The sequence below is a fragment of the Carcharhinus amblyrhynchos genome, chromosome 12, assembly GCF_965287045.1.
Source record: "Carcharhinus amblyrhynchos chromosome 12, sCarAmb.v2.hapA, whole genome shotgun sequence".
Lineage (NCBI taxonomy): Eukaryota > Metazoa > Chordata > Chondrichthyes > Carcharhiniformes > Carcharhinidae > Carcharhinus > Carcharhinus amblyrhynchos.
The window spans coordinates 65,015,921-65,043,180 of NC_137335.1; the positions used below are offsets into that span (position 1 = coordinate 65,015,921).

Genomic DNA, 27,260 nt, shown 5'->3' on the forward strand with positions numbered 1-27,260 from the left:
TCCATGTGAACTCAATAGTGACCTTACTAACAATATTGGGGCAAGGTTTTATTATGGGCACCATCAGCAATTTGGGTACAAATTGTGGCCAAAATGCACAGGTTTTTCTCCTAGCATTTCCACTCAAACATATTTACATATCACCAAACACTGATCTTACCTTCTCTTCCCACTGATCAATGGGTGGTGTGAGTTGGTAAGATCGCACAAGTGGCAAAAAATTGGGTTAAAGAAAAAAGAACAGCACAGCACAGGAAACAGGCCCTTTGGCTGTACAAGCCCGTGCCGCCCATTTTATCACTCAGTGAATGCCTTATTCAAGTCCTTCTTCTACCTACGACTTTTGTCTACAAAGGGTTAGAGTCTGATTTCTCGTCTCTAGCAATCTTTATGGGCTCGGAGGTCTGGCAAGATCAGCCTGACACCTGGGAAGGGCATAAGACTGATTATAATATTAAAATCCTTTTAAATACACATTTAAATATTATTAGTGAGCTTGGGATGCAATCATCTGGGCTCATTTGCCTTTGCGGCCTCACCTGTGGAAGTCCTCACCGGCGTGAATCATGTATGATTTCCCTGCAGTAGGCCAGGCCAGTGTTGGGTGGTGGTCGGTCTGGAAGGTTGATGTTTATGGGGGGAGGCGGGTGAAATCCAGGGGGTGGTGGTGGGGGTGGGTGACTGAGAGATCTGCGCATGTGCCGTTGCACCCGCTACTGTGAGCTGCCGTCTTTCTGGTGAGCTTGGTTCTGCACCCTACCCTACTGGCAGGAAATAGATTGTGCAATGCACAGAGTGGCATAAGATTGGACTTGTGACCTCACCAAAAGATCGGGCCTGAAACTCTCCCATTTTTACATTTGTTTGGGGCTTAGAACTTCTTTGGTAAGATCACCCCCTGTCCTACGAGCATTTGGGCAACATTGTCAAATATAATTTTGTTGTGAAAATTATTCCTTGATAAAATTATTCCTTCCTACATTTAAGAGTGCAGTTGATTAGTATAATTGAAAATGGATTTATGACAAGAAAAAACATTTTTAATTAGTGTCAATCCACCACCTGAATATAATCTGATTTTAAATGCTTAAGAATGATATTTTAAATATACAGAACCATTTTTATGATTTTATATTTGAGTATAGTAACAGGTTTCTTAATGAATTGAAATAAAATTAATTTCAAAAGCTTTGAATACATTCCTTTTTGACACCCAAAAACACCAGTGTAACTTTAGGTTTTTTTCCGCATAAGTGCAACTAGCAGAAGCTTCTAGTGATGATTATTTCATCCTGAGGGTGCAGCCAGTTTTGTGGACATGCCTGACTTTTAAAGAAATATTTTTCAAACCAACACCAAAGATTGTGGAAACTCAGTTTGCATAGGACACAACTTGTGCTGGAAATTTCTTAATCCTTTGTACTGGTTTCACCAATTTTGGTCAATTTTTAGCTATTAAGCTAAAAGTTCCAAACAAAATGCTTATTTTTGCCAATTTGCAAAACAAAACTTTACAAAAGATATAGAAGGCAATGCAAAGAGGATGATGAGAAAGTTGCAAAATTAAATCTAGAAAGAAATTTGGTTTATTTGGATTCTTATCGAAGTAAGGGACATCTTGACAATTAAATTAATATGATGGGAATAGAGGGATATGGTACCTGAAAGAGTAGGTGGTTTTAGTTCAGTCAGGCAGCATGGTTGGTGCAGGCTTGGAGTGCCAAAGGGCCTGTTCCTGCTGTAATTTTCTTTATTCTTCGTTCTAAACGAAATACAACTTTTTACTTCAATGTACATTAAGTTTAAAGTTTATTTATTAATATCACAGGTAGGCTTACATTAACACCACAATGAAGTTACTGTGAAAAGCCCCTAGTCGCCACACTCCAGCACCTGTTCAGTCACACTGAGGGAGAATTTAGCATGGACAATGCACCCAACTAGCATGCCTTTCAGATTGCGGGAGGAAACTGGAGCACCTGGAGGAAACCCATGCAGACACATGGAGAATGTGCAAACTTCACAGAGACAGTGGCCCCAGCCAAGAATCGAACCCAAGTCCTTGGCCCCGCGAGGTAGCAGTGCTAACCGCTGTGCCACCATGTCACACTATATATGTAAGAATAGGAAGCTTAAATGAAAATTAGATAAAAATATATTTAGAGCAGATACCAAAAAAACATATCTGGTTTATTGAAAATACAGTTGGGCTTTAGAGATAAGCTTTGATTTGCAGAATTATTCTTAATCCTATCTTTTCCTCTGCATCAATTTCCCACACAAATAGTGTGTACAATTAACTATTTATACGGATTATGAAGATTTTACCTCTGCATATGTTATCAATAGAGAGGAGGTTATTTTAAGTGTCTGACTTTGTTTTTCAGGACTTTGGGATTGTTTCCATTGTGGGAGCGTTTTGGCTGTTTCTTTGCTGTACTTATAGTGCCACATCTGGTTGGTGAACTTCTGACACTGATCTTACTTGGTGTTGTTCAGAATCCAAATATAGTAAACAGCGCTGTTGCTTTAATTAATGTAGCAGGAATTCTACTTGGATCAGGTTTCTTAAGGTGAGAATGAAATGATAACACTGTTGCATGCAGGATATTCTGTTATGTATGATGGAGTTTTATATTATATAACACTCAATATAAAATTCTACTTGTAAGGGGGAGATGTGCATAACCTGCCCTTTACTGTCACAAAATCTAGTTGTCACAATTAGGGATTAATTACTTGTGGACACACTGGAGCCAAATTTAATGACCTCCTGAAATGGAAATGGGGAAGGTAGTGGGATGAAAATGCCTTGCACCACCACTCACAGTATGGCCACTACCATTTACCTAAGCATTCAGGAGGGCAGAGCACGCACAGCCCAGTTTCAGGCCTTTGTACAAAATGCAACATGCCTGTATGTCATGTAGGATCCAATGTAATTTTAAGATACCTTGAACGTAGGCATTGAGTAGACTAACCAGAAATCCTTAAAGGGACTGATATTTTGTTAAAAGTTGTTTTCATTCAAGTTTCTGCATTTCCTTGTGAGCTCTGCCTCCAACATAATGTATTCATGGGAACTGAAAACAAACCTGCATAAAACATTTTAGCAAATAATTTTGATTCTCTCACCCCTCCACAGTTTTATAATACAATCAGAGCAGTTATAACACTGGCATCTATGTGACAATGTGGAATATTGTCCATGTATGACATGTCCACAAAATGTAGGATAAATCCAATCTGGCCAGTTACCAGCCCATCAGTATACTTTCATTCACCAGCAAAGTAATGGAAGGTGCAATTCACTGTTCTTTCAAGCAGCATCTACATAACAATAACCTGCTCCATTGAGTTCCAGTCCCATCAGGGCCACTTGACTCCTGATCTCATGGTTCAACCACGGACAAAAGAGCTGAATTCAAAGGACAAGGGAGAGTTACTGCCTTTGACATTAGGGTAGCATTTGGCTGAGTGTGGCATCAAGAGCCCCATCAAGACTGGAGTCGTTGGGAATTGGAGAGAAAACTCCACTGGTTGGAAGCATTCTCAGCTCAGAAGAAAATATACTTGTTAGAGACCAGTCATCTCAGGCTCAATAATCGGCTGCTTAATCAATTACTTTTTCTCCGTCATAAGGTCAGAAGTGGGGAAGTTGGCTGATTGCACATAAGAACATAAGAAATAGGAGCAGGAGTAGGCCATCTAGCCCCTCAAGCCTGCCCCACCATTCAATAAGATCATGGCTGATCTGTCGTGGCTCAGTTCCACTTTCCCGCCCTCTCCCCATAACCCTTAATCCCCTTGCCTATCAAAAATCTATCAACCCACGTCTTAAAAATATTTAGCGAGGCGGCCTCCACCACTTCAACGGGCAGAGAATTCCAGAGATTCACCACCCTTTGAGTGAAGAAGTTCCTCCTCAACTCCGTTCTAAACCGCCCCCCCTTTATCCTGAGGCTGTGCCCTCTAGTCCTACTGTCCTTTCTGAGCGGGAAGAGCCTCCCCACCTCTATCCTATCCATCCCATTCATCATCTTATTTGTCTCAATGAGATCTCCCCTCATTCTTCTAAACTCTAACGAGTACAAGCCTAGTTTATCCAGCCTCTCCTCATAGCTCAACCCCCTCAACTCCGGTATCAGCCTAGTAAACCTCCTCTGCATTCCCTCCAAGGCCAAAATATCCTTGCGTAAGTGCGGCGACCAAAACTGCACACAGTACTCCAGCTGCGGCCTCACCAGTGCCCTATACAGCTGCAGCAAGACCTCCCTACTTTTATATTCAATCCCCCTCGCTATGAAGGCCAGCATCCCATTTGCCTTCCTGACCACCTGCTGCACCTGTAGGCTGGGTTTTTGCGACTCATGCACAAGGACCCCGAGGTCCCTCTGCACCGCCGCCTGCTGCAGTTTTTCGCCAAGTAAGTAATAGTCCTTCCTACCATTATTCCTACCAAAGTGGACAACCTCACATTTGCCAACATTAAATTCCATTTGCCAGTTCCTGGCCCATTCGCCCAGCCTATCTAGATCCTTCTGCAGACTCTCCGCACAATCTGCCGTTCCACCAATCTTGGTGTCATCAGCAAATTTCGACACCATACACTCGGTTCCCTCCTCCAGATCATCTATATAAATGCTAAATAGCTGAGGCCCCAGCACCAACCCCTGGGGCACTCCACTAGTCACCAACTGCCAATCCGAATAGCACCCATTGACCCCCACTCTCTGCCTCCTATTTGACAGCCAATCCTCTATCCACGCTAACACCCTACCCCCAACTCCATGCCCCCTGACCTTCTGTAATAACCTCTTGTGAGGCACCTTGTCAAACGCGTTCTGAAAATCAAGAAACACCACATCCACCGGCTCTCCTCTATCCACTGCCCTAGACACATCCTCATAGAACTCCAATAAGTTCGTGAGACACGACTTCCCCTTAACGAAACTGTGCTGCGTCTGCTCTATCAAACAATTCTCCTCAAGATGCCTCGCTATTTTCTCCTTGATCACGGATTCTAACATTTTACCTACAACAGATGTTAAACTAACCAGCCTATAATTCCCTGCCTTTTGCCTCCCACCCTTCTTAAACAACGGCGTAACATTAGCCGTTTTCCAATCTTCCGGCACTTCCCCGGAATCCAGCGATGTTTGGAAAATAATCACCAAGGCACCCACTATCACCTCCGCCATTTCTTTCAGAACCCTTGGATGCATTCCATCCGGTCCTGGGGACTTGTCCACAATCAGTCCCTCCAGTCTGTCGAGCACTGCCTCTCTAGTAACAATAATGTCATTCAGACCCTCCACTCCTACCATCTTTCCATCGCTAACACCCGGCAAACTATTCACGTCCTCCTCCGTGAAGACCGAAACAAAAAAGTTATTCAAGGCCTCAGCCATTTCCCTATCCCCTACCACTAAGTTCAGATACTGAAATAATCTTTGTCCGTATGCAGTTAGACTTGGACAACATTTAGGCTTCAGCTGATAAGTGATAGGTAACAGTCATGCTACACAAATGCTTGGCAATAATCGTCTCCAGCCACCTCCCCCTAACATTCAGTGGCATTACCATCATGAAGCCCCAAACATCAATACCCTGGGGATTTCCATTGATCAAAAACAGAACTGAACTAATCATATACTGTGGCTATAAGAGCAGGGCAGAGGCTGGGAACTCTACAGTGGGTAAATCACTTCCCGACTCCCTAAAGCTTATCCACCACATACTAGTCAGGAGTCTGATGGAATGCTCTCCACTTGCCTGAAGGAATACAGCTTCAACAACATACAAGAAGCTCAACACAATCTAGGACAATTCGGCACTTCATCCACCATGGTAAACATTCACTTCCTCCATCCCCAGGGCACAGTGGCAGCAATGTGCACCATATACAAGATGCACTGTAGCAACTCATCACACCTTCTCAACAGCACTTTTCAAATCCATGCCTGTACCACCTGGAAGGACAAGGGCAGCGGTGCATGGGAACACGGCTATTTGTGGATTCTCTTCCAAGCAATAAACCTGACTTGGAACTATATCACTGTTCCTTTACTATTGTTGGGTCAAAAATCAGGAACTTCCTTCCTAACAGCTTTGTGTGTGTACGTACATACACACACCAGATGGAGTGCAGCAATTCAAGTAAGCAGCACACCACTTTCTCTAGGGCAATGGGATGGGCGACTGCCCTTGTCAGAGGCACTGAGCTCCCACTAAAGAATTTAAAAAATGGTTTAATGAGTAACTAAGGTACATGATCAGGACAATGACAGATGTGATCCTAGTGCTGAATTAGATCATCGAGACTGAAGCAAGTATTAGAGTAGTATACATATCCTCAATACAGCACATCCAAGAGAATGTGGCGGATGGTGGCACAGTGATTAGCACTGCTGTCTCACAGCGCCAGGAACATGGGTTCAATTCCGGCCTCAGGTGACAATCTGTGTGGAGTTTGTTCTCCCTGTGTCTGTGTGGGTTTCTTCCAGGTACTCTAGTTTCCTCCCACATTCCAAAAATGTGAGGGTTAGATTGATTGGCCACGGAAAATTGCCCCTTAATATCAGGGGGCTAGCAGGGTAAATATGTGAGCTTACAGGGATAGGGTCTGGATGGCATTGTGGTTGGTGCAGACTTGATGGGCCAAATGGCGTCCTTCTGCACTGTAGGGATTCTATGAGAAATCTTCTAAAGTTCGCTTCCTGATCAGTATTGTTTGCCGACGTCATAGCAGAGATGATACTTCTAAGGTATTTGATTAGCTGTGAAAGACTTTGGGTCTTGGAAGGTCTAAATGAATGCAAATTCTTGCAATGCAGTGCCAAGACCTAATGGTATTATTGTTAGACTATCAATCCAGAAACTCAACTAATATGCTGGGGATCTGGGTTCAAATCCCACCATGGCAGATGATGGAAATTGAATTAAATGAAAAATATCCGGAGTTAAGAACCTACCGATGACCATGAAACCACTGTTGATTGTCGGAAAAACCGATCTGGTTCACTAATGTCCTTTAGGGAGGGAAATTGGCCACCCTTACCTGCTCTGACCTACATGTGATTCCAGAGCACAGCAATGTGGTTGAACTCTCAACTGCCCTTGGGCAACGAGGGACAGGCAACAAATGCTGGCCAGCCAGTGATACCCATGTCCCACAAATGAATAAAGAAGTGTTCCCTACTAGAAAGTGGAATATAAGTGAAAACAATATTGGGTTTAGCTGTGATACCCTCACAAGTTAATACATTGCCAACTGTCAATGTCTAAACTCACACTTGAAAGATGGCCACCATTGAATGGTTAGGACTCTTAGAACATACGAAAATATTTAGTACCTGCAGGTGAGAATGGATAAAATGGAAACAAATGTATGAATATACCTCAGCAAATGGTTAAATAAACTGCCGTGAGACAAAATGATTTAATATTGACTTGTTTCAATTTCATAATTCTAGGAGTGCAGAAGATATGCCTGAACCATTTCAATGGCTGAGTTACCTCACATTTCAGAAATATGGAGTAGAGGTCCTGATGGTTAATGAATTTTATGGTTTAAATTTCACATGTGCTAATGGTGAGTGTTTAAGGAGTTATGATGAAGTGAAATGCTATGAACATTGCACCTTATTTGTTTAGAATTAGCTCAATTGCTTGAACATTGAAGATTGCCCACTTTGACTCAAGGTCAGCACTGTGATAAGTAGGGCCACAGGTTTCATAATTGTTGCACATCCAGGGAGGGCAAGTTTCACAGTTTTGAAAAACCTTAACTAGAAAAACAGCTAGAGATGGGGGTGTACTGACTGTGTGCCATAATTGGCAGGTGCACAGGTTACTTTCATGAAACTTTATTAATACTAAGAGTCAAGCATATTAAATAACACATTTAGAGATTAGATTAATAAATTGTTACTTTTTTCTGTGATTACTTAAGGCTGTGGATTTGATAGCTTTGAAATTAAGTATTTAAATATGTGTTAAGATTGAAAGCTATATTCTCACCAGATATATATTTAAAAGTTTGTATTGAAGTAGAAACAAAACTACTGTTCCAGTGAAGTTCAATACAAGCTCCAAGACTTCAGATCATAGTTTTACAATAAAAGATGCTGGTGGTGTGGTGGGAATGTCAGCATCCAGGCGAGGTGAGGCATTTGGAATGGAGTGCTCTAAGGGGCAACTGTACCCATTAATCCTTTGTGTCACCCCCTTCACCTCCCCAGTCCCTACCCTCTCCCCCCCACCTCCCCACCCCCATCTCCCAACACCTCCTCCCCCACCTCCTTTCCCCCTTCCCCCACCTCCCCCTCCACGCTCCAACCACCACTACTGCTGGTTTTGGCTGATCCCTTGTCAGCATTTTCTGATTTAATTGCAGACTTCATCTGCACACTGTCTGGGTTTTCCATTTGTCCCATCCTATTGTCTCATCCTCATGGCCTTTGATGTAAAGTTATCTCAGCCTTCCAACAAGCTTCCATTTTTTTTGATCAGATTGTCGCTGATTCCAATGATACAAACCAATGTTTGTTTGTTTTCCTTTTTCTCTTTCCTTTTTAATTCCATTCACACATTTACCTATTTTGCCGTTTTCATTTCTGAAAGACCAGCTTGAAACAATTTGTCTGTTCTCTCCATAGGTGCTAACTAACACGATGTGTATTTCCAGCATCCTTTTCATTTCAGATTTCCAACTTTTTTGTTGGCTTTTATTTGTTTTCAAACTGGCAAGGTAGCAAATTTTTTAGAAAGTGAAACCCACAGTCTATTCTGTGAACTATGAAATGCTTTGTTTTCAAAGATTTTGGATGGTATTCATAGAAGATCATAGAAACCTACAGTTCATAAAGAGGCCCTGTGGCCCATCGAGTCTGCACGACCACAATCCCACCCTGGCCCTACCCCTCTATTCCTACATATTTTGCACACTGATCCTCTAATCTAAGCATCTCAGGACAGTAAGGGGCAATTTTTTAAGCATGGCCAATCAACCTAACCCACACATCTTTGGACTGTGGGAGGAAACCAGAGTATCTGGAGGAAACCCATGCAGACATGAGGAGAATGTGCAAACTCCACATAGACAATGACCTGAGCTGGGAATCGAACCCAGGTCCCTAGAACTGTGAAGCAGCAGTGCTAACCACTGTGCTACCGTGCCACCCTTGTATGTATCGTATATAGATGATCAGAATATTAAAATGAAATGTGGTTGGAGAGAGTTGGAGAGTGCAGCTGAATTTCACAGGGTTCTTCCTCTATCAGACATTCAGTGTAATCTGTGAAACATGTATATAGACGTAGTTCATACAATAACAGCTTTTGGACTTTCTCACAGCTTGTTAATTGTTGATTTACAGGTTCATTATCTAGTTAGTTATGCGACTGGATTCATATCTCTTATTGAGTTTGTTTTTAAAAGAGAACACTTAAAGATGTTGCTGAGTGCAATCATAAAACATATATATTACAAATAAAACTATTTAATTTGTAACGTCCATCCATTAATACTAAGTAGGACCATTTAGATATCTTAACTTTTCCTAAAACAGTTGCATATGAACTCTTAAATAATAAAAGGCCATTTCTGGGATAAACATTTATGTCTTTGGTCTTCTATCTCTCAAATTGCACCAAACCCACGTCTTAACATTGAGCAAAACACCTGACTGCAATTATGAACAATAATTGAATATTTATTACATGGCAGGCAGAAGTTCATACAAATTATATGCATAATATGTAACCTGAGATTTCAAATCATTTGTGACCAGTTGTCTTTGATATTTATACCCACAGGTGAACAGTCATCGTCTAACACCACAGATGTTCCCTGCTGGTTTACACAAGGGATTCAGTATCTTGATTCAACATACCCTGGGGCGCCTTCCAGATTTGTGTTTGACTTTCTAATGCTGTACGCTTTCTTGCCTGCTCTAGTTATCCTCGGCATTATTAGTTTCAAGATTAGAGATTTAATCATCCAGAGGTAGTGAGAACAGACAGCCTGCAATTTGAAGTATTAACACTCCTGAAGTAATATGAGGAAACTAGACCTTATGATCAATTTTCTCCAATCCAGACACCTCTTCTGCTGGGGTACATTGCCCTCCCATACTTAACCACATGACCATTATTTTTGTCTGACTGCTTAGTGAATTTGCCAGGCCATTCAACACAGCTAGCGCACAGCCCAGCCAAATCCAATCCTGTCCTCAAATATGCATTCCTGGGAGGGACAAATATAGAAAGAAGGAGACCTATCTGATATCCCCTTTCTCCTGACGCCTTTTTTGTGACTTCAGCTAAGATCTAGTAACACAGCATGGACTGAGGATCAAACATAGGACCAGATACTGGGCAAGACGACAGCTCAGTGACTATCGCTGATTGCTGTGCAGACACATGGATTTGGGCCAGTATCTGTGGGAGTTTGTGCATTCTCCCCATGCTTGCGTGGATTTTCTCCGGGTGCTCCGGTTTCCTCCCACACCCCAAAGATGTGCTGTTAGGCTCATTGGCAGGAATAAATTGTCCCTAAATCAGATTCCCTCAATCTGGATGGCCATAAAACATTAGACAGGGGTCATGGTTGGAGAGGGAGACTGGTGGTGTTGAGATGGCGGCGCGGGCTCGTTGGGCCGAAGGGCCTGTTTCCCGGGCTGATTTTGTTCTTTGTTCTCAATCTGTACGGATTAACCTTTCAACAAACTCACTGAGCCATGAAGAAATGAAAGAGATCCTTTTTATTCAAACTGACTTGTAATTGGAACCTCTAGTAACATTCAAATGAAAAATCATTAGTGCACTCCTCTAACACTGAATGTTGTTAGAAGCTGATAGATGACAAAGCATGTTGGTTATGAAGTTTTTTGGGAATTATGACCATGAACCCATTTTCAAACATTCTTGGTAGCACAAAGTGACAAGGCTATTTTGAAAAACATGATTGTCTTATGGATATAACAGAACTAATGCTGCTATTAGGCCATGATTTTTTAATAAATATTTGCTTTCATTCCATCTGGAAGGTTTAAGTTGTACACAGATGTATTATTTAATGTGATCAGAATAACAGCTGTTTTGAAAATGTGTTTCCAAATAGAGCACATCATTACAAGACCAATAAATGATTTCATTTTATTCAAATTATATCACTGTGATGTAATTATATGAATGTATACATATAATCATAGAATCCCTACAGTGCAGAAGAAAGCCATTCGGCCCATCGAGCCTGCAGTGACAACAATCCCACCCAGGCCATATCCCTGTAACCCCATGTATTTACCCTGCTAATCCCCTTGAACTAAGAGGTAATTTATCATGGTCCTAAACATTGTCTGCTTCACCTCACCCTGGCCAGATCAACGCGGCTGGTGGGGATCCCATCTTGCAGTCAAACAAACAAAACACAAGGTGACACCATTCACCATTGGCACTTGGAACGTACGCACGCTGTTGGACAACCCTACAGCAGACAGACCAGAGAGAAGAACAGCCTTAGTTGGCAGAGAGCTTTCAAGATGCAACATTGACATTGCAGCCCTGAGCGAAACTCGTCTTGCCAATGTAATCAGTTGACTGAAACTGGAGGTGGATACACTTTTTTCTGGAGCGGTCGTGGCAGCGATGAGTGTTGTGATGCCAGACTTGGAGTCGCCATCAGGAGTCACCTTGTTCAGAAACTTGATAGTCTATCCAAGGGTGTGAACGACCGGCTTATGACAATACAGCTTCCGCTACAGAACAGAAGTCAAGTCACCCTGGTCAGCGCCTATGCCCCCACAATGAACAACCCGGACAAGATGAAAGACAAGTTCTACGAAGAACTAGACGCCCTACCATCAGCAGTGAGCAGTACTGACAAGCTGATCTTGCTTGGCGATTTCAATGCAAGCGTAGAGTGTGACTGTGCAATCTGGCAGGGAGTCATTGGGAGGCATGGAGTGGGCAAGTGTAACAGTAATGGCCTACTCTTACTGAAGACCTGTGCAGCACACGACCTCCTCATCACCAACACAACCTTCCGTCTGCCTACCCGTAAATAGACCTTCTGGATGCACCCCCCCGCTCTAAGCATTGGCATTTTATCAACTATGTCATTGTCAGGAGAAAAGACAGGCAGGATGTCAGAGTAACCAAGGCCGTGTATGGTGCTGACTGCTGGACAGATCATAGGCTCATTGTCTCCAAAATGAGGCCCCACATCAGACCCAAGAGGTGACCACAAGGAAGCAAGGTTATGAAGAATCAATGCGGCCAAGTCAAAGAACCCCAGCTTCAGCATTGGCTGAAGACTTAGAAATCAAGCTTGCTGACCTACACCTTGCAGGCAGCACTGAGGACGACTGGGAATGCTTCAGGGATGCTATCCATACATCTGCGCTGAAAATGCTTGGGCCCTCTACCCGCAAGCAGCATGATTGGTTCGATCAGAATAATGAGGAGATACAGGCACCGTCTTCGGGCCTTTCAGAACAACCCATCTTTAGCTGCCAAGAAAGATGCTTTTACCAGTGCTCGCAGGACAGTCCAGAATAAACTGCATAAAATGCAGGATGCCTGGCTGAGCGCCAAGGCAGATGAAATACAGGGATACGCTACAGAAATGATTTGAAATGGTTCTATGAAGCCCTTAACACTCTCTACAGACCTCAATCTCTTGGGAGCTCCCCCCTCCTGAGTACAGATGGTACAACTCTCATTACAGAGAGGGCTCAGATCCTGCAGAGATGGGCTGAACACTTTGAAGCCGGCCTCAATCAACCGTCATCTATTAACGATGAGGCAATAGACAGAATTCCACAGGTTAATATCAACAGCGCCATGGATGACCCACCGGTAATAGCAGAAGTCACGAAAGCTGTCAGCTAGCTATCCAGTGGCAAAGCCCCAGGGGCAGATGCTATACCCGCAGAGATCTATAAAGCTGCTGGTCCTGCACTTATTGAGAAGCTCACCGAGTTGTTCCAGTCCTTTTGGAAGCAAGGATCCATTCCTCAGGAACTTAAAGATGCTTCCATTGTACACCTCTAGAAGAGGAAGGGCAAGTATGCGACAATCACCGAGGAATTTTGTTGCTCTCCATCACAGGAAAATCCCTTGCAAGAGTCCTGTTAAATCGTCTGGTCACTCATCTGGAACTGGGCCTGCTTCCAGAGTCACAGTGTGGCTTCCGCAAAGGTCGTGGGACTACTGACATGATTTTTGCTGTGCCAACTTCAGGAGAAGTGTCAGGAGCAGAATCGCGAGTTCTACACCACCTTTGTTGACCTCGCGAAAGCCTTCGACACTGTAAGCCGACAAGGTCTGTGGAGGATCATGTCAAAGGCCGGCTGCCCTCCCAAATTCATTCAGATGGTAAGCCAGTTCCATGATGGCCAGAGTACTGGATGGCGGAGAATCCTCTGAGGCTTTCCCAGTCACCAATGGCATCAAACAGGGCTGTGTGCTCACACCCACACTGTTCAGCATGATGTTTACTGCCATGCTGAATGATGCCTTTCAGGACAGCATTGCTGGAATCAGCCTCAAGTACAGAGTGGATGGGAAGCTCTTCAACCTGAGGAGACTTCAAGCTATTACCAAAGTGAAAGAGACTGTTCTGCGAGATTTCCTCTTTGCCGATGACTGCATCCTGTATGCTGGCTCATAGCCAGAGATGCAAGTCAGTATGGACAAATTTTCCATGGATTGTGACAGCTTTGGACTCACGAGCAACATTAAAAAGACCGAAGTCGTGCACCAGCCTGCTGCTCATGCACCGTACACAGAACCCATAATCACAATCAAAGGGCAGGAACTACAGGTGATGGACCAGTTCACTTATCTTGGCAGCACCCTCTCCCAAGCAGTGACTATTGATACAGAAGTTAACTGCAGAATAGCAAAGGCAAGTTCTGCTTTTGGTAGACTGTGCTCCACTATATGGGAATGAGGAGGAATCAGCCCAGCAACAAGACCAAAGATCTACAGCACCGTCGTACTCACTACCCTCCTGTATACCTGTGAAACGTGGACTGTGTATCAAAGGAATGCAAGATAGCCCAATCATTTCCACATGACTTGTCTTCGCAGAATATTACGCATTCGTTGGCAAGACAAAGTACCAGACACTGAAGTTCTCTCTAGAGCAAGTCTACCATCAGTCCACACACTGCTGATGAGAGCACAGACCCGCCGGGCAGGTCATGTCATCCATTTGTTAGACAATCGCCCAAACAGCTCCTTTTTGGGGAACTCTCTGCTGGAAGACGTTTGCATGGAGGGCAGAAGAAATGTTTCAAAGATGCACACAAGGCCTCCCTGAAGTCACTTGACATTGACGTGACCACCTGGGAAACACTGGCACAAAACCGCCCTACCTGGCGCTGCCTCATCCACAAAGGCTGTCAAGCTCACGAAGCAAGATGTATTGCTGAAGCACAACTTAAGCACAAGCTGCACAAGTCCAGAGCCACCAGCGCAACAACTACAGTGTCTACACAAGTCTTTGTGGATGAGGCAGCCTCAAAATGACTAATGGTGTCGAGCTCCTCAGCGATGACGATGGACGAACAACAATTTATCACGGCCAATCCACCTAACCTGCATATCTTTGGACGGTGGGAGGAAACCAGAGCACCCATAGGAAACCCATGCCAACACAGGAAGAATGTGCAAACTCCACACATTCACCCGACACCGGAATTGAGCCCAGGTCCCTGGCGCTGTGAGACAGCAGCGCTAACCACTGTGTTGCCCCATTTACTGCCCGTCTCTAGTTACCCTTGAGAAGTTGACTAACCTGTTGCAGTGAAATGCAATGGACTGTTTTATGAGACTCTCCATGGTTTAGCCTTTAATGGAGAAAATTTTTCTATATTATAGTAAATGATAACACTTCAAAAAATATTTAAAGCCCTTTGAGATGTCAAATGCTATACGTAGGACTATTAGTAGCTACATATGTAAATAGTTCCAGCAGACGGTACTAGATAGTTATGTTGCTGAAGCCAATTGCCATTTTCCTTCCCCCATTTGCTGAGATTAGCTAATTTTTGATATACCATTTTTTAATATCCTTTGATATAGCATATATTAGGGTAATAGGGTCATGAAAAGTGCCAAATACATGTAAATCCTTATTTGTTTCTCATGTGTAAAACATTTATGATAAGATCTATGTCAGTGTAGTAGTGATCTGCCCAAGGGCAGGCCCTCTGCTCTCATTTCTCCACTCCTCCAGGTCCTGCGCTTTCCAGTTCCATTCACATAAGAGCCATATTCGACCTCAATGAGCAATATGACAAGAGACATGAGATGGATGCCCATTGCCTCCCTCAGGCGTGCTTAAGGGAAACACAAGTCCTCTTCCCAAAGGATCTTTCACCTGTAAGCACTCATTGTCACTCGAAGTTCTAGCACTTCCACCATCACCACTAAAATATTTATTTGATTGGTTGTGCTGTTGCCATAGCAACATATCCTGAACCTGGAACTCAGTTATCTAAGTCTAAGATGACTCACAGAAGGGCATGGACAATCATCCAAAGGTCTTAAATGACCCTACCACCATAAGATATATTGGAGAATATTAAAATCCACGTGTATCAAAAATCAACTCATCTCAGTAATAGGAACATGGCAATTGACTTCAGCAATTGAGCAATCTAGTACCTATTGCCAGAACTGTTTACATCAGTAATTATTAAACGTCCTACATAAAGCATGCACTGCCTGTAAGCATACAATACTTTGCCAATTTGACCAATTAAGTTAGAGCTTCATACATGGGAATTATCCTTCTTGTTCTTCTCCAACATCAATATCACTTTGAATGGTGAATGCAAACAATGAATATTCCACATGTCGTCTTACCATTCAGCTTTTATTTGCCTCTCACTGTTTATTGTTCACTTTTTCTTCCACTGCTTTGCATCCTGCAACATTTTCAGTGCAGAAGGTAAGGAGATCTGCTGTTATGCTTCTGCTGTTCCACAGCCTGCACCTGCTTGAAGATTAATAGTTTTTTGTGACTGCCTGACTATTGTTATAGCTGATTAATTTTGAACCATACAGACTTGATTCAAAATCTTTCCAGGCAGCAAGATTTGTTAGATTTTGAAATAAGCTGCAGGAGTGTTGCATGCTGTTTGAATCTTGTGTTTCTTGCTAATGAGGTTACACATGTCTTCCCATATCTTAGTGACAAATTTTTGACAATGAATTTCACAAGTGTACAGAACCACTAATTTCTTCCTTTTTAATATATACTAAATAAACCATTGTCATTTTGAATATACAATTACTAAACATGAAAAAAGTTCAGAAAAAAATCACTGAAGTAGAACTAAAATGTATGAATACATATTAATATAAAAACAAGTGACAGGTAAAATGCTTAGGATACTGGATACTTTTTGGAAATAAATACTAACATACTGTCAAAATATATTTCATTTCAAAATGTACAAAATTATGCATTTTCAAAACTAAAATGTAAAATGATGCATATAAATACGAAAGGTAAGATTATCTCCGTGTGTCAAATTGCATCTCTTTCCATGATTTGGAAGCATTTCTTTTATATTGCTCAAGTTCCTGAAAAGAAAGATAAAATGACATTAGAGAATTGTCGTTGTTAGTTTAGCAACAATTAGTACCAAATGCAGCTGAATAATTCAGTAATGGTAATATCCTTTTCCGCTCAATATCTAGATAAATAATACAGAGACCAAGAAGCTGCAGAGACCCTTTACTCTGTACACTAGTAACTTGGACGTATCTTCAAAAGGTGAACTAAATGATCATTTACCAAATTAGACACCTGGACATTTGAACCTACAAATCAATTTATTTAAATAAAGTGCATTAATGTTAATGATCAGTAAATAATACAATACTCAAATATCTTTCCTTGCCCTCCTCAGTGGCTAAAATATTACTTCAGTAAAGCCTAACTTTCCTAAACTCAAAGTCCCCTGGCTAAGGCTACATAAGTAATATATTGATCGATGTGTGTGTGTGTATATGTGTAATCAGTCTGCATTAACATGTGAGAACATACTTATTACTGGACCTTTCAGGTAGTCTGAAATGTGAGTTTAGCATAGTCCCAGTCTGAGCTGGCAATTAAGACACAGCTCAAGTAGGAAGGATCAGGACATAAAATTCTAAAACAAAAGCCACTGGATCTTGAAAAATGGACTGTTTAGTGATACTGCAAAAGTAGCAAACGTTAAATGTTAAACGTTCAGAAATCCCCACCCTCCCCCAGGTTTCTAATCAGAAGTAATAGTGTAAAAAAAAAGTTTTTTGGTCCAATTAGTAAATCAAGGCACATTCGATTTCTATCACACCTTTCCTTACTGCAATATCTGTATCAGAATTGTGGCTGAAATCCTCCCAAGCTCAATTTCAGAGCGCTGCAGGATTTTGAAATAATGTTAAATTACGTGGGTGTGCTGGAATAAAGGCCCCCCACCTTAATTCAGCATATATTTCAGCATTTCAATCAAAGACAGTTTTATTTTCAAAACACTGCCCTCCCAGGAAGTGGTGCAATCATATCTTTACAAGGGGTCTGCAGAAGGACTTGGACAGATTAGGAGAGTGAGCAAAGAAGTGGCAGATGGAATACAATTTGGAAAAGTGTGAGGTTATACACTTTGGAAGGAAGAATGGAGATATAGACTATTTTCTAAATGGGAAAATGCTTGGGAAATCAGAAACACAAAGGGACCTGGGAATCATTGTTCAAGATTCTCTTAAAGTTAACATGCAGATTCAATCAGCAGTTAGGAAGGCAAATGCAATGTTAGCATTCATGTTGAGAGGGCTAGAATACAAGAGCAGGGATGAACTTCTGAGGCTATATAAGGCTGTGGTCAGACCCCATCTGGAGTATTGTGAGCAGTTTTGGGCCCCAAATGTAAGGAAGGATGTGCTGGCCTTGGAAAGGGTCCACAGGAGGTTCACAAGAATGATTCTTAGAACGAAGAGCTTGTCATATGAGGAATGGTTGAGGACTCTGAGTCTATTCATTGGAATTTAGAAAGATGAGGGGAGATCTTATTGAAACTTACAGGACATTGCAAGGCCTGGATAGAGTGGACATGAACAGGATGTTTCCGCCAGTAGGGGAAACTAGAACCAGAGGGCACAACCTCAGGCTAAAGGAACAATCCTTTAAAACAGATGAGGAGAACTTTCTTCAGCCAGAGAATGGTGAATCTGTGGAACTCTTTGCCACAGAAGGCTGTGGAGGCCAGGTCATTAAGACAGAGATAGATAGGTTCTTGATTAATAAAGGGATCAGGGGTTATGGGGAAAAGGCAAGAGAATAGGGATGAGAAAAATATCAGCCATGATTGAATGGCGGAGCAGACTCAATGGTCAAGTGGCTTAATTCTGCCCCATGTCTTATGGAAAACTTCAAGGAAGGTTAATTTACATTTTCCTTCCTTTCATTAAAATTGATGACTACAAATCTATTTCAATATTTAGAAATCAAAGCACTGACTGACATATATCCATTGAAGCTGTGGATTTGGTTTTCCTATATGGTTTGTGTACTGCACTTTAATTGGGAAGATTAAAGTACATGAATGTTGTGTTCAATATACAGTTCATACACTGGATCATCACGAGACAATTCAATGGGTTACTAAAGGTTATGAGGAAGTTCTTTTGCTATCTGGCAGAGTATTATTGCACCTATTAAAGATTAAGCATTTTGCTCATCATAAAGTGAAATTTGTCATAGCTCACTATGGTTCTGACAAGTGCATACACCCGACAGGAGAGACCAGACAGCAACAACAGTTAATAATTTTTCTTCTAAAGTATACAATTGTTAACCTGAAAATAATTTCAGATCGATAACTGCCAAAAGAGGGGATTAATCACCTCTTTGCTGACTTACTGCCTGTGTACAGTTTGTAGAATGATAATAGCAGAAGGCACAGGACATATAGCTAGGAAGGTGGGACATATGTTGTGGACAAACAGTAGATCCATAGAATTCACAGAATCCCTATAATGTGCTATAATGTAGAAGGAGGCTATTTGGCCCATCGGGCCAGTATCAAGTCTCCAAGAACATCTCACACATTGCTGTACACCACATATGAACCATTGATAGTTCATATTCATTTTGAACATGTATGAGGTCACCATTAAATCCATAAAGAAAAAGCAAGACAATTCAAATGAACTGAAGTAACCAAGGATAATCAGACTTTAAACTTGTAGAGAGTTGAAAGACTTTAGTTCAAGGCTGAATTTACATAAAATGATATGTCCATTATAAGTTCACAGTCCATCTGGATTAACTAAACCTCTATCATCCAACCTTTGAACGGATAGTACTGATTGAATTTATGAAAGGTAACTAGGGGACATTGTCCTAGGCGAACTGCTGCAGTAAAACCCGTAGTGATTTCTTTAATTATCTCACAAGTTATCTAAGAAATGAGTCATTTTGGTCAATGAAAAACAACATGCCCTGTGAAGTAAACTTATAATATAGATACTAAGATATGAATTATGATTTCAATTTTCACCCAGGAATTTTGTAATAATACTTGATAAAATCAAAACTTTGGCTAACATCATTGAAATTTATGTAAGGCAAAGTTTGAAAGGATGAGAAATAAACTGACAACAGTACACTGGGTTGAGCTATCAGGTAAACCTACAGACAAACATTGGGTTGTAGTCAAAGTACACAGTATGATACAAAATCAGAACATATCCCAATAAGATAAAGTTCCACTTATATAGTTGAGCAACTATAGTCTACAATCAAGGTAATAGCATCAAAATAATAGGCTTACACAATGCATGTGCAAGTGAAGATGAAGCATATTGAGAGAGCTATATAAAAAAACAACAAATAGAAATAGGAGATGCAAAAAAAAGGACTGTCAAACCTAAGAGCAAAAGATTTTGTAAATGTATGAAGAAAAAATGAGTGGTTAAAAGTGAACACGGGCCCATTAGATACAGATCTGAGTGAGGCTATAACAAAAAGGAAATGGCCAACATACTTAATTAGTAGTCTGTTGGCTTAGGAGCATTTTATTTGGATTTCCTCCTTCAACAAAAAAATGACTTTCTGCTCTAGTGATCAAGAATTAGCTGTCCTTTTAAACAAAAAAAACTGCATTACATAGCATCATAACGTCATTTCATAACATCAAAATGTCTCCTAGCATCAGAAAGATTCTCGGCAGTTTGTTTTGGAGGCTTTTTGTGTCTGACCATGATGAGTAATAAAGCTCATTAAGGGAAATCAAATACCCTTTTAATAAGTTTTATGCAGCATGGACTAGAATGGACAAGAAGTCTATCAAGTAAACACATATAGTGCATTACTCCAAGTGTGTATATTACCTGATCCTTTTGTGTCCTCATTGCATCCACTTCAGGTTCAGCATACTGCGGGTCTTTAGCTGGGTCCCTAATATCTTTCAATTCACTGGTATTCTATATATACAAAACAACCTGTTAAAAAAACCTATAACAGCAATACAAAAGTTAAGGTTTCAGAATTTCTATACACAACGTTACTCACAAGTAGATTCCGTGTGTGGTATTCACAACAAACTTACACTGAATTAAAGGAATACATGTATGTACACTACACTATTCAATGTCCTTCACAGAAGGGGGTGTCTCAAATAGGACGGCATGAAGGCACAGTGGTTAACACTGCTGCCTCACAGTGCCAGGGATCCAGGTTCAATTCTGGCCTCGGGTGACTGTCTGTTTGGAATCATAGAATCTACGGCATGGAGACAAGCCATTCGGCACAAACTGGTCCATGCCGACCAAAATGCCCATCTAAGCTATCCCCATTTGCCTGCATTTGGCCTATATTCCTCTAAGCCTTTCATATCCGCATATCTGTCCAACAACGCATTCTTCCTGTGTCTGCGTGGGTTTCCTTCAGGTGCTCCAGTTTCCTTTCACACTCCAAAGATATGCAGATTAGGTTGACTGGCCATTGCCCCTTAGTGTCAGGGGAATGGCAGGGTAAATATGTGGGGTTACACGGATACGGCCTAGGTGGGTTGTTGTTGATGCAGACTCAATGGGCCAAATGGTCCACTTCTGCACTGCACATTATGATTCTAATGTATAGGTATTGAAGAGCCCTTTTAATGATCGGGGAAGAAGTAGCACTGTGCAGGGGTTTAGGAAGAGAAGCCCAAATGTGTAATCTAAATCTGTTTTCTCAATAATGTGGTTCACATGGCAGTTTTACAGGTTTTAAAGTTTTTACTTATTTGTCACATGTAGGCTTACATTAACACTGCAATGAAGTTACTGTGAAAATTCCCTAGTCACCACATTCCAGCACTTGCTCAGGTACACTAAGGGAGAATTTAGCATGGCCAATGTACTAACCAGCGGACTGCGGGAGGAAACTGGAGCACTTGGAGAAATCCCACGCAAACACAGGGAGAATGTGCCGACTCCGCACAGACAATGGCCCAAACCAAGAATCGAACCCGAGTCCCTAGCACTGAGGCAGCAATGCTAACCACTGTGCCACTCTGCCGGTATCAGCATGCAGCAAAATAATATATTGGACCATTAGTTTACAAATAGATGGCGATGTTACCTCAGTCGGAAATAGCCTCTCATATATTTTCTTCCACAGATCAATTGGATTCCGTGCATTTATCTTTCCCAAGTCAACTTCAGCAGCTGATGGAGACCCTGTGTATAAGTTAAATAAAACACGTTAATTATAGTAACATTAGGAAGTTCCAGTGATTCTGCTGTGGTGCCTGACTGTAGATTTAATATCTTTAGCTCTCGTAGATCAACCTACTAATGTTACTGCATTTTTGGAATTTTAAATCAGCGGATTAATGTTGAACATACAAGTAATAGCAAACAAAAAGCAAGGTTCTAAGTATGAAATATCTGGAAGCACACAGCATGTATTGCTCAGCGTGACATGGAGCTCCATATGTCAGGAAGGTCCCAAGTTTGATCCTTCACCACCATGTTGATTTCAGCTGGAATGCAAGAACTCACACTAATACTTGCCGGTTTATAAGGCAGAAAAGATTTTTTAAAAAACAGGATTCCCAGTCTTGACAGCTGGTCAAGACTTGTTTGTTTGTATGTCAGGTGATCTGGAGTTGAACACTCTGTCCTCCATGGAATAGCCTAATGAAATTCATAGTCAACCACATATGAAGAGCCGTTACTTGGGAGATTCTGACATTCCTGAAACAATAGGACAATTTTTTGAGCACACTTCCATTGCACAGTCTTGCCCTCTGGGACCATATGGTAGGAAGTTATTACCTACAACAGTAACTAATGGGATGAAGGCAAAATATTGCAAATGCTAGAAATCTGAAATAAAAACCAAAAATGCTGGAAATGTTTAGCAACATCTATGGAAAAGGAAACAGTTAATGTTTCAGATCAAATGACTTTTCATCTGAATGCCTGAAACATGGAGGGGGTGATTCTCCCCTCCTGCTGCGGTGCTTCTATGTGTCTCTGGCATCCAGATTTCTGGCGCCTTCAACTCCACGTCAGAAATCGGCACGGAACCGAATAATTTATTTAAATCACTATTTAAATACCACTTGAATCTCATTAGCGGACCTGGGACTGAAGTCTCCAGGCATGCTAGCCTCTCCCCACAGCCAGGATATTTCACTCCAACAGGGTTTAGTATAACTCCCCACTTGCAAGAAGCTGGCGGCCCAGCCCCACTGGAGTGAAGGGTGGCAATTGAGGCCTTCCAAAGGATCGGGCACTGGTGGTGGTGGGTGGGATGGGGAGGTTGCCCTCAGGCACTGCCACCTTGACAGTGCCAGCCTGGGGCCCCTGACACTGTCCAGGGGGCAAAGTGCCAATGCACAGGGGGCATCTTGGCACTGCCTAATGGGCACAGGGCCTTTTGGGGGTGATCATTAGCAGTGGGGAGGGGTCCCGTTACCACTCTGCACTCAGGATTGCAAGCAGCTGGATGGAGGCCAGCAATTGGGGCTGGCCTTTGGGGTGGGGGCGGTGGAATCAGCCTGCTACAGGATTGGGGCTGCCGGTGTGTGTGTGTGTGTGTGTGGGGGGGGCGCTGGGAGGGGGGAGTGGGAGGGGGGTTGCGTATATCGAGGTGGGGTCAAGGCTGGCGCAGGCATATTTGGGGGACCAGCAATTGGGCCATGGGATGGAGGGGAGTGGGGGTGTGTCACATAGCTGGTGATGCAGAGGTTGCAGGGTTGACAAGCAATTGGGAAGCTGGTAGATAGGGACCACTGCGCCTGCACCAATCTCGACACTGACAGATCAGTGCATGCACAGTGGCCCGCTCACCATTATATTGTTGGCTCCGCCCACTGATTTCTGGACTGATTTACGCTAGTGTTCTCTGCAGTGCATAGAGTGTGGGAGATTCATTTTTAAAGTCCCACTGAAAAAAACCAGTGGTATTTACTCCAGTTTTTACACGAATTTGACACTTAGAATTTTTTTGGGATAATCGCTCCTGAATCTTTCTCTGTCCATCGATCCTTCCACCAGGCCTGCTTCGTATTTCCAGCATTTTCTGTTTTTATTTCAAAATTATTGCGACTTATTTTTGGTCAGCTAATGTACACACTAAAGTGTTTCGTGTCTCCAAACCAGGTTACAGAGAAATTTAGTCTTGATCTACCAATTTTCAAATTGGATCCTTACTGTGGCTATGGCACAAAATATGCACAATCATTCTGACACAAAAAAATACAACTGGCTGGAAGATCGCAGACAGAAGAATTGGTCACAACGTGTGCCTAAGGGCTGTTTGTTCAGTTTTCTGTCACTCGCATGCACTGTAATTTATTATAAGGGTAATTTGTTATAAGACCTCATCAAATAATAAAAATGTATTTTCTGAGAGGAAACTCTATTTTTCTTTCAGGCCACACAACTGGGGTTGGGCAAGTTAAGACCCAGGCAGGATTGTCCATCCACGCTTGCCCCAAAACTGCAAAATCCCACCTTAAGCCAACGGACCTTTGCATGGTCCTGTATCACCCGCTATGATTCCCATGGTGGGTGGGACAGGAAAATTCTGCCCAAAATGTTTTCAGTTATTGGGAAGTCAGGAACTGAATCCAAAGGGACAATTTTGATTTCTAATTTCCTTTTGTGTAGAAAGGAATCATTATTATAATAGATAATGTAGCCTGTTGCAAACTGTAGCCCCTCACCACTATAAACTACTGTAGTAAAATAGTTTTTGGTTACTTACCAATCAAACTCAGTGAATCCAGTCCAGCTGGAACAAACAACGGCTTGTTGTACTCTACAGATACAGTTTTGCTACAAAACAGCATTAGAGATTTCAAAGAATTACACGTTTGTTTAAAACAAAGGCTGTTCAAAACCATGTAAGGTCGTCAAAGAAAAACTGTCTGTGGGCAGAGGGCTCTCTTCCTGTGTCATGCTGGTATGTTTTTAGGCTGGAAGGTTAAGACCAGCTGATAGCAAACCACAGAGGTGTCCAGAGGCTTAACTATCTTTGATTCTTGACAAGAATAAGAGTCAGCATTTTATGCCACAAACACATTTCAAGAATGGCACTACATCTCAGACCTATTTTCCTTATTAAGTAATCATCATGCCCAGGCAGAGGCACTGCACGTAAAACGTACATGTTGCTCACCTGATCTCGGACCTATTTTCCTTATTAAGTAATCATTGCGCCAAGACATTGGCACTGCAAGTAAAACATACATGTTGCTCACCTTCTGTCAGTGCCAAATGCCAAATGGTTTAGAACAGTCCGCATCTTAGATATTGTGCTTTCTGCCTTATTGCTGAAAAACTAAACAGATATTTTCTTTTAGGATTTGACATGAATATTCCTCTTTTAATTTCTTACCCACTCACGTATTTACATATGACACAATAGATATGAGTAAGATTGAAACAAAAAATTATATAAATGTGAAACCATTTTGACACCATTAAGTATTTTTTTCCTTTGTTTTCCTAAGATCTGATGGGGCAAGATGTGCAAGAACTCTGTACCTTCAAAGATGTTGAAATGAAGGTTAAGAGTATTATATTCATCGGGTTTACCTGTATCAAACCAATTCTTACTGATTGAGAGCCCACAGCACTAATACCAAATGTTTTGAGAAAACCAGCAATCTTACTCAAATATCTCACACAGATGACTGGTAGAAAATGTAGAGGTAGCTTTCTTCTGAAATTGAGACCAGCGTATTGTCAGAGCAGGGCAGAATAAACTTAGCTTTGCATCTAGCCCATTCTGTAACATTATCTCCAAAAATAAAAATCATCAAAATCTGAGATTACAAAAATCTCTCATTCCAGGAAGAACTGGAATGGATGACTGAGTATTGGTCACCTTGGGATCAACACTGATTATTCAGCATGCAAATCAAAAGAGACAAATTGCTTTTATAACTGTAAGTAAAGCTCTTAAATGGGGCCCTGTCTCTGTGATCTTCTTCTCTTGATGAAGAACAAATCAGCATTTACCCAAAGAAGAGATTCTAAATACAATCACGTAAATAATCCAAACATACCAATAATGAAGCTCCATAGTAATGGGCTACAAAGCGCAGTGTCTTGCAGATTATTTTTCTCTTTTCAGACTCAAAATCCTATAGAAAGAGTCAGCCATTAACAAATCAAGACAGCGACAATGTTCACAACAATAACTAAGTTATGAAAATGCAGCAATTGAAACTGATAGTGTAATCTGCACCATACCTGAAAAATATCATACTTGCTTCCAATTATAACAAGAGGAATGGGAAATGGATCAATTAGTTCCCAGTCCTGTCGGAATTTTAAAAGAGAAAGAAAAAATAAATGTATTTTGATGCTTAAGGAATACATACACCCAGACACATCTGTACAAAATAGCTAAAAAAAACTCAAAACTATCTGTACCCAAATCCAATTCAAACACACCCAAGGCTAAAGTCAAATAACATGCTACTAAAATGTTGTGACAGCTCTAGTTAAGAGCTGGCAGAGATACAAAAGACCACCAGTGCTGTAAACCTCTACGGATAAATTCCAGTTTACTTTATCCAATTATGATTAAAATAAAAGATTAAAACTGATGCCATCTAATACCAGAATATTTGAGATGGAAGGTGTACATCACCAAGAGGGGTACTAATTTCAAAGGAATATCTTTCGATATTCGTGATTAATTCAGAATATCACTGTGAAAGAGAGAATATTTTGAAGTCAATACTAGCCTCTTCAAAATCTTTACCAAAGTGTAGCAAGCTGACAAATTAGCAATAGCACGTTTGTATGCACGTGTGTGTGTCTGATAGGATTTTATCATAATACTGCTGCTCATGGGAGAGCTTAATGACAATTTGATTGTAATTTTAAAGAAATGGGACAGAAAAAAAAAGACACTCATTTTTCAAAACAAGTATAGGCAGCAAGGTTTGGCTAATCACCATTTCCCATATCTAAAAGCCTGGCCATAGACAGTGCATAATTTAAAAATGGCAAAAAGGGAAACACACCCACACCCGTGCTAGATTCATAGATAATTCCAGAGACAACTGTCATAACATTTGTTTGAGCTGCATTGTTTTTTATAATCAAGACTATTGATCATCCAGGGCAGTCCAGATTATACATGAATCGCTAGTAAATAAGTAGTTTCTTTGGAGGATGAATTGAAGAGTAATGACTGACACAGACAGGGGAGTTGATCATGCTGACCCAAATAAATATGTGGAAAAGTTCTGTCTGTCCTCATTTCCTGTCTACATAAGCTTACTTCTGTTAATTTTGCTTTTCTGTTATAAACATTTATATCCACTTAAATAATTGAGAATGCATCTGTAAATTAATCACAATGTAATTACACACATTTTTTGGCTTCTCAATTTGCACAACATAGAAACCCTATTTTTCAGCTTAGCAAACTGCTAAGGGTGAAGGTGGTATAGTGGCACAGTGACTGTCAAAGCTGTCTCACAGCACCAGGGGCCCAGGTTCAATTCCCGGCTTGGGTCACTGTCTATGTGGAGTCTGCATGAGTTTCCTCTGGGTGCCCCAGTTTCCTCCCACAGTCCAAAAGAGGTGCTGGTTAGGTGTATTGGCCATACTAAATTCTCCCTTGGTGTACCATTGTTTGCTGGAGCAGACGAGTGAAGGAGCAGAGAGAGAGCTAAGATTTTACCTGTTAAAAACCTGTTTAAAATAAGTTTAAAGCACTTTGTTCTTTGTAG

The 27,260-nt window shown here is 41.6% G+C and overlaps 2 protein-coding genes across 2 annotated transcripts in view; one reads left to right on the forward strand and one right to left on the reverse strand.

The window, feature by feature from the left end:
* The window catches only part of abcg5 (ATP-binding cassette, sub-family G (WHITE), member 5), a 30,872-nt gene extending 20,457 nt beyond the window's left edge, over positions 1–10,415 (forward strand). The window contains exons 11-13 of the mRNA XM_080199663.1: positions 2,388–2,573; positions 7,476–7,594; positions 9,820–10,415. Of these exons, the coding sequence (XP_080055789.1) occupies positions 2,388–2,573; positions 7,476–7,594; positions 9,820–10,013 (499 nt within the window). The 3' untranslated portion in view covers positions 10,014–10,415. The remainder of the gene's footprint in view (positions 1–2,387; positions 2,574–7,475; positions 7,595–9,819) is intronic.
* A 5,827-nt stretch (positions 10,416–16,242) lies between these two features.
* dync2li1 (dynein, cytoplasmic 2, light intermediate chain 1) overlaps positions 16,243–27,260 on the reverse strand; it is a 31,373-nt gene continuing 20,355 nt past the window's right edge. Inside the window, exons 7-13 of the mRNA XM_080200648.1 lie at positions 25,765–25,833; positions 25,578–25,655; positions 24,768–24,847; positions 24,272–24,342; positions 21,635–21,732; positions 20,401–20,493; positions 16,243–16,605 (exon numbers count right to left, since the gene is read on the reverse strand). Coding sequence (XP_080056774.1) covers positions 16,537–16,605; positions 20,401–20,493; positions 21,635–21,732; positions 24,272–24,342; positions 24,768–24,847; positions 25,578–25,655; positions 25,765–25,833 — 558 coding nt within the window. The 3' untranslated portion in view covers positions 16,243–16,536. The remainder of the gene's footprint in view (positions 16,606–20,400; positions 20,494–21,634; positions 21,733–24,271; positions 24,343–24,767; positions 24,848–25,577; positions 25,656–25,764; positions 25,834–27,260) is intronic.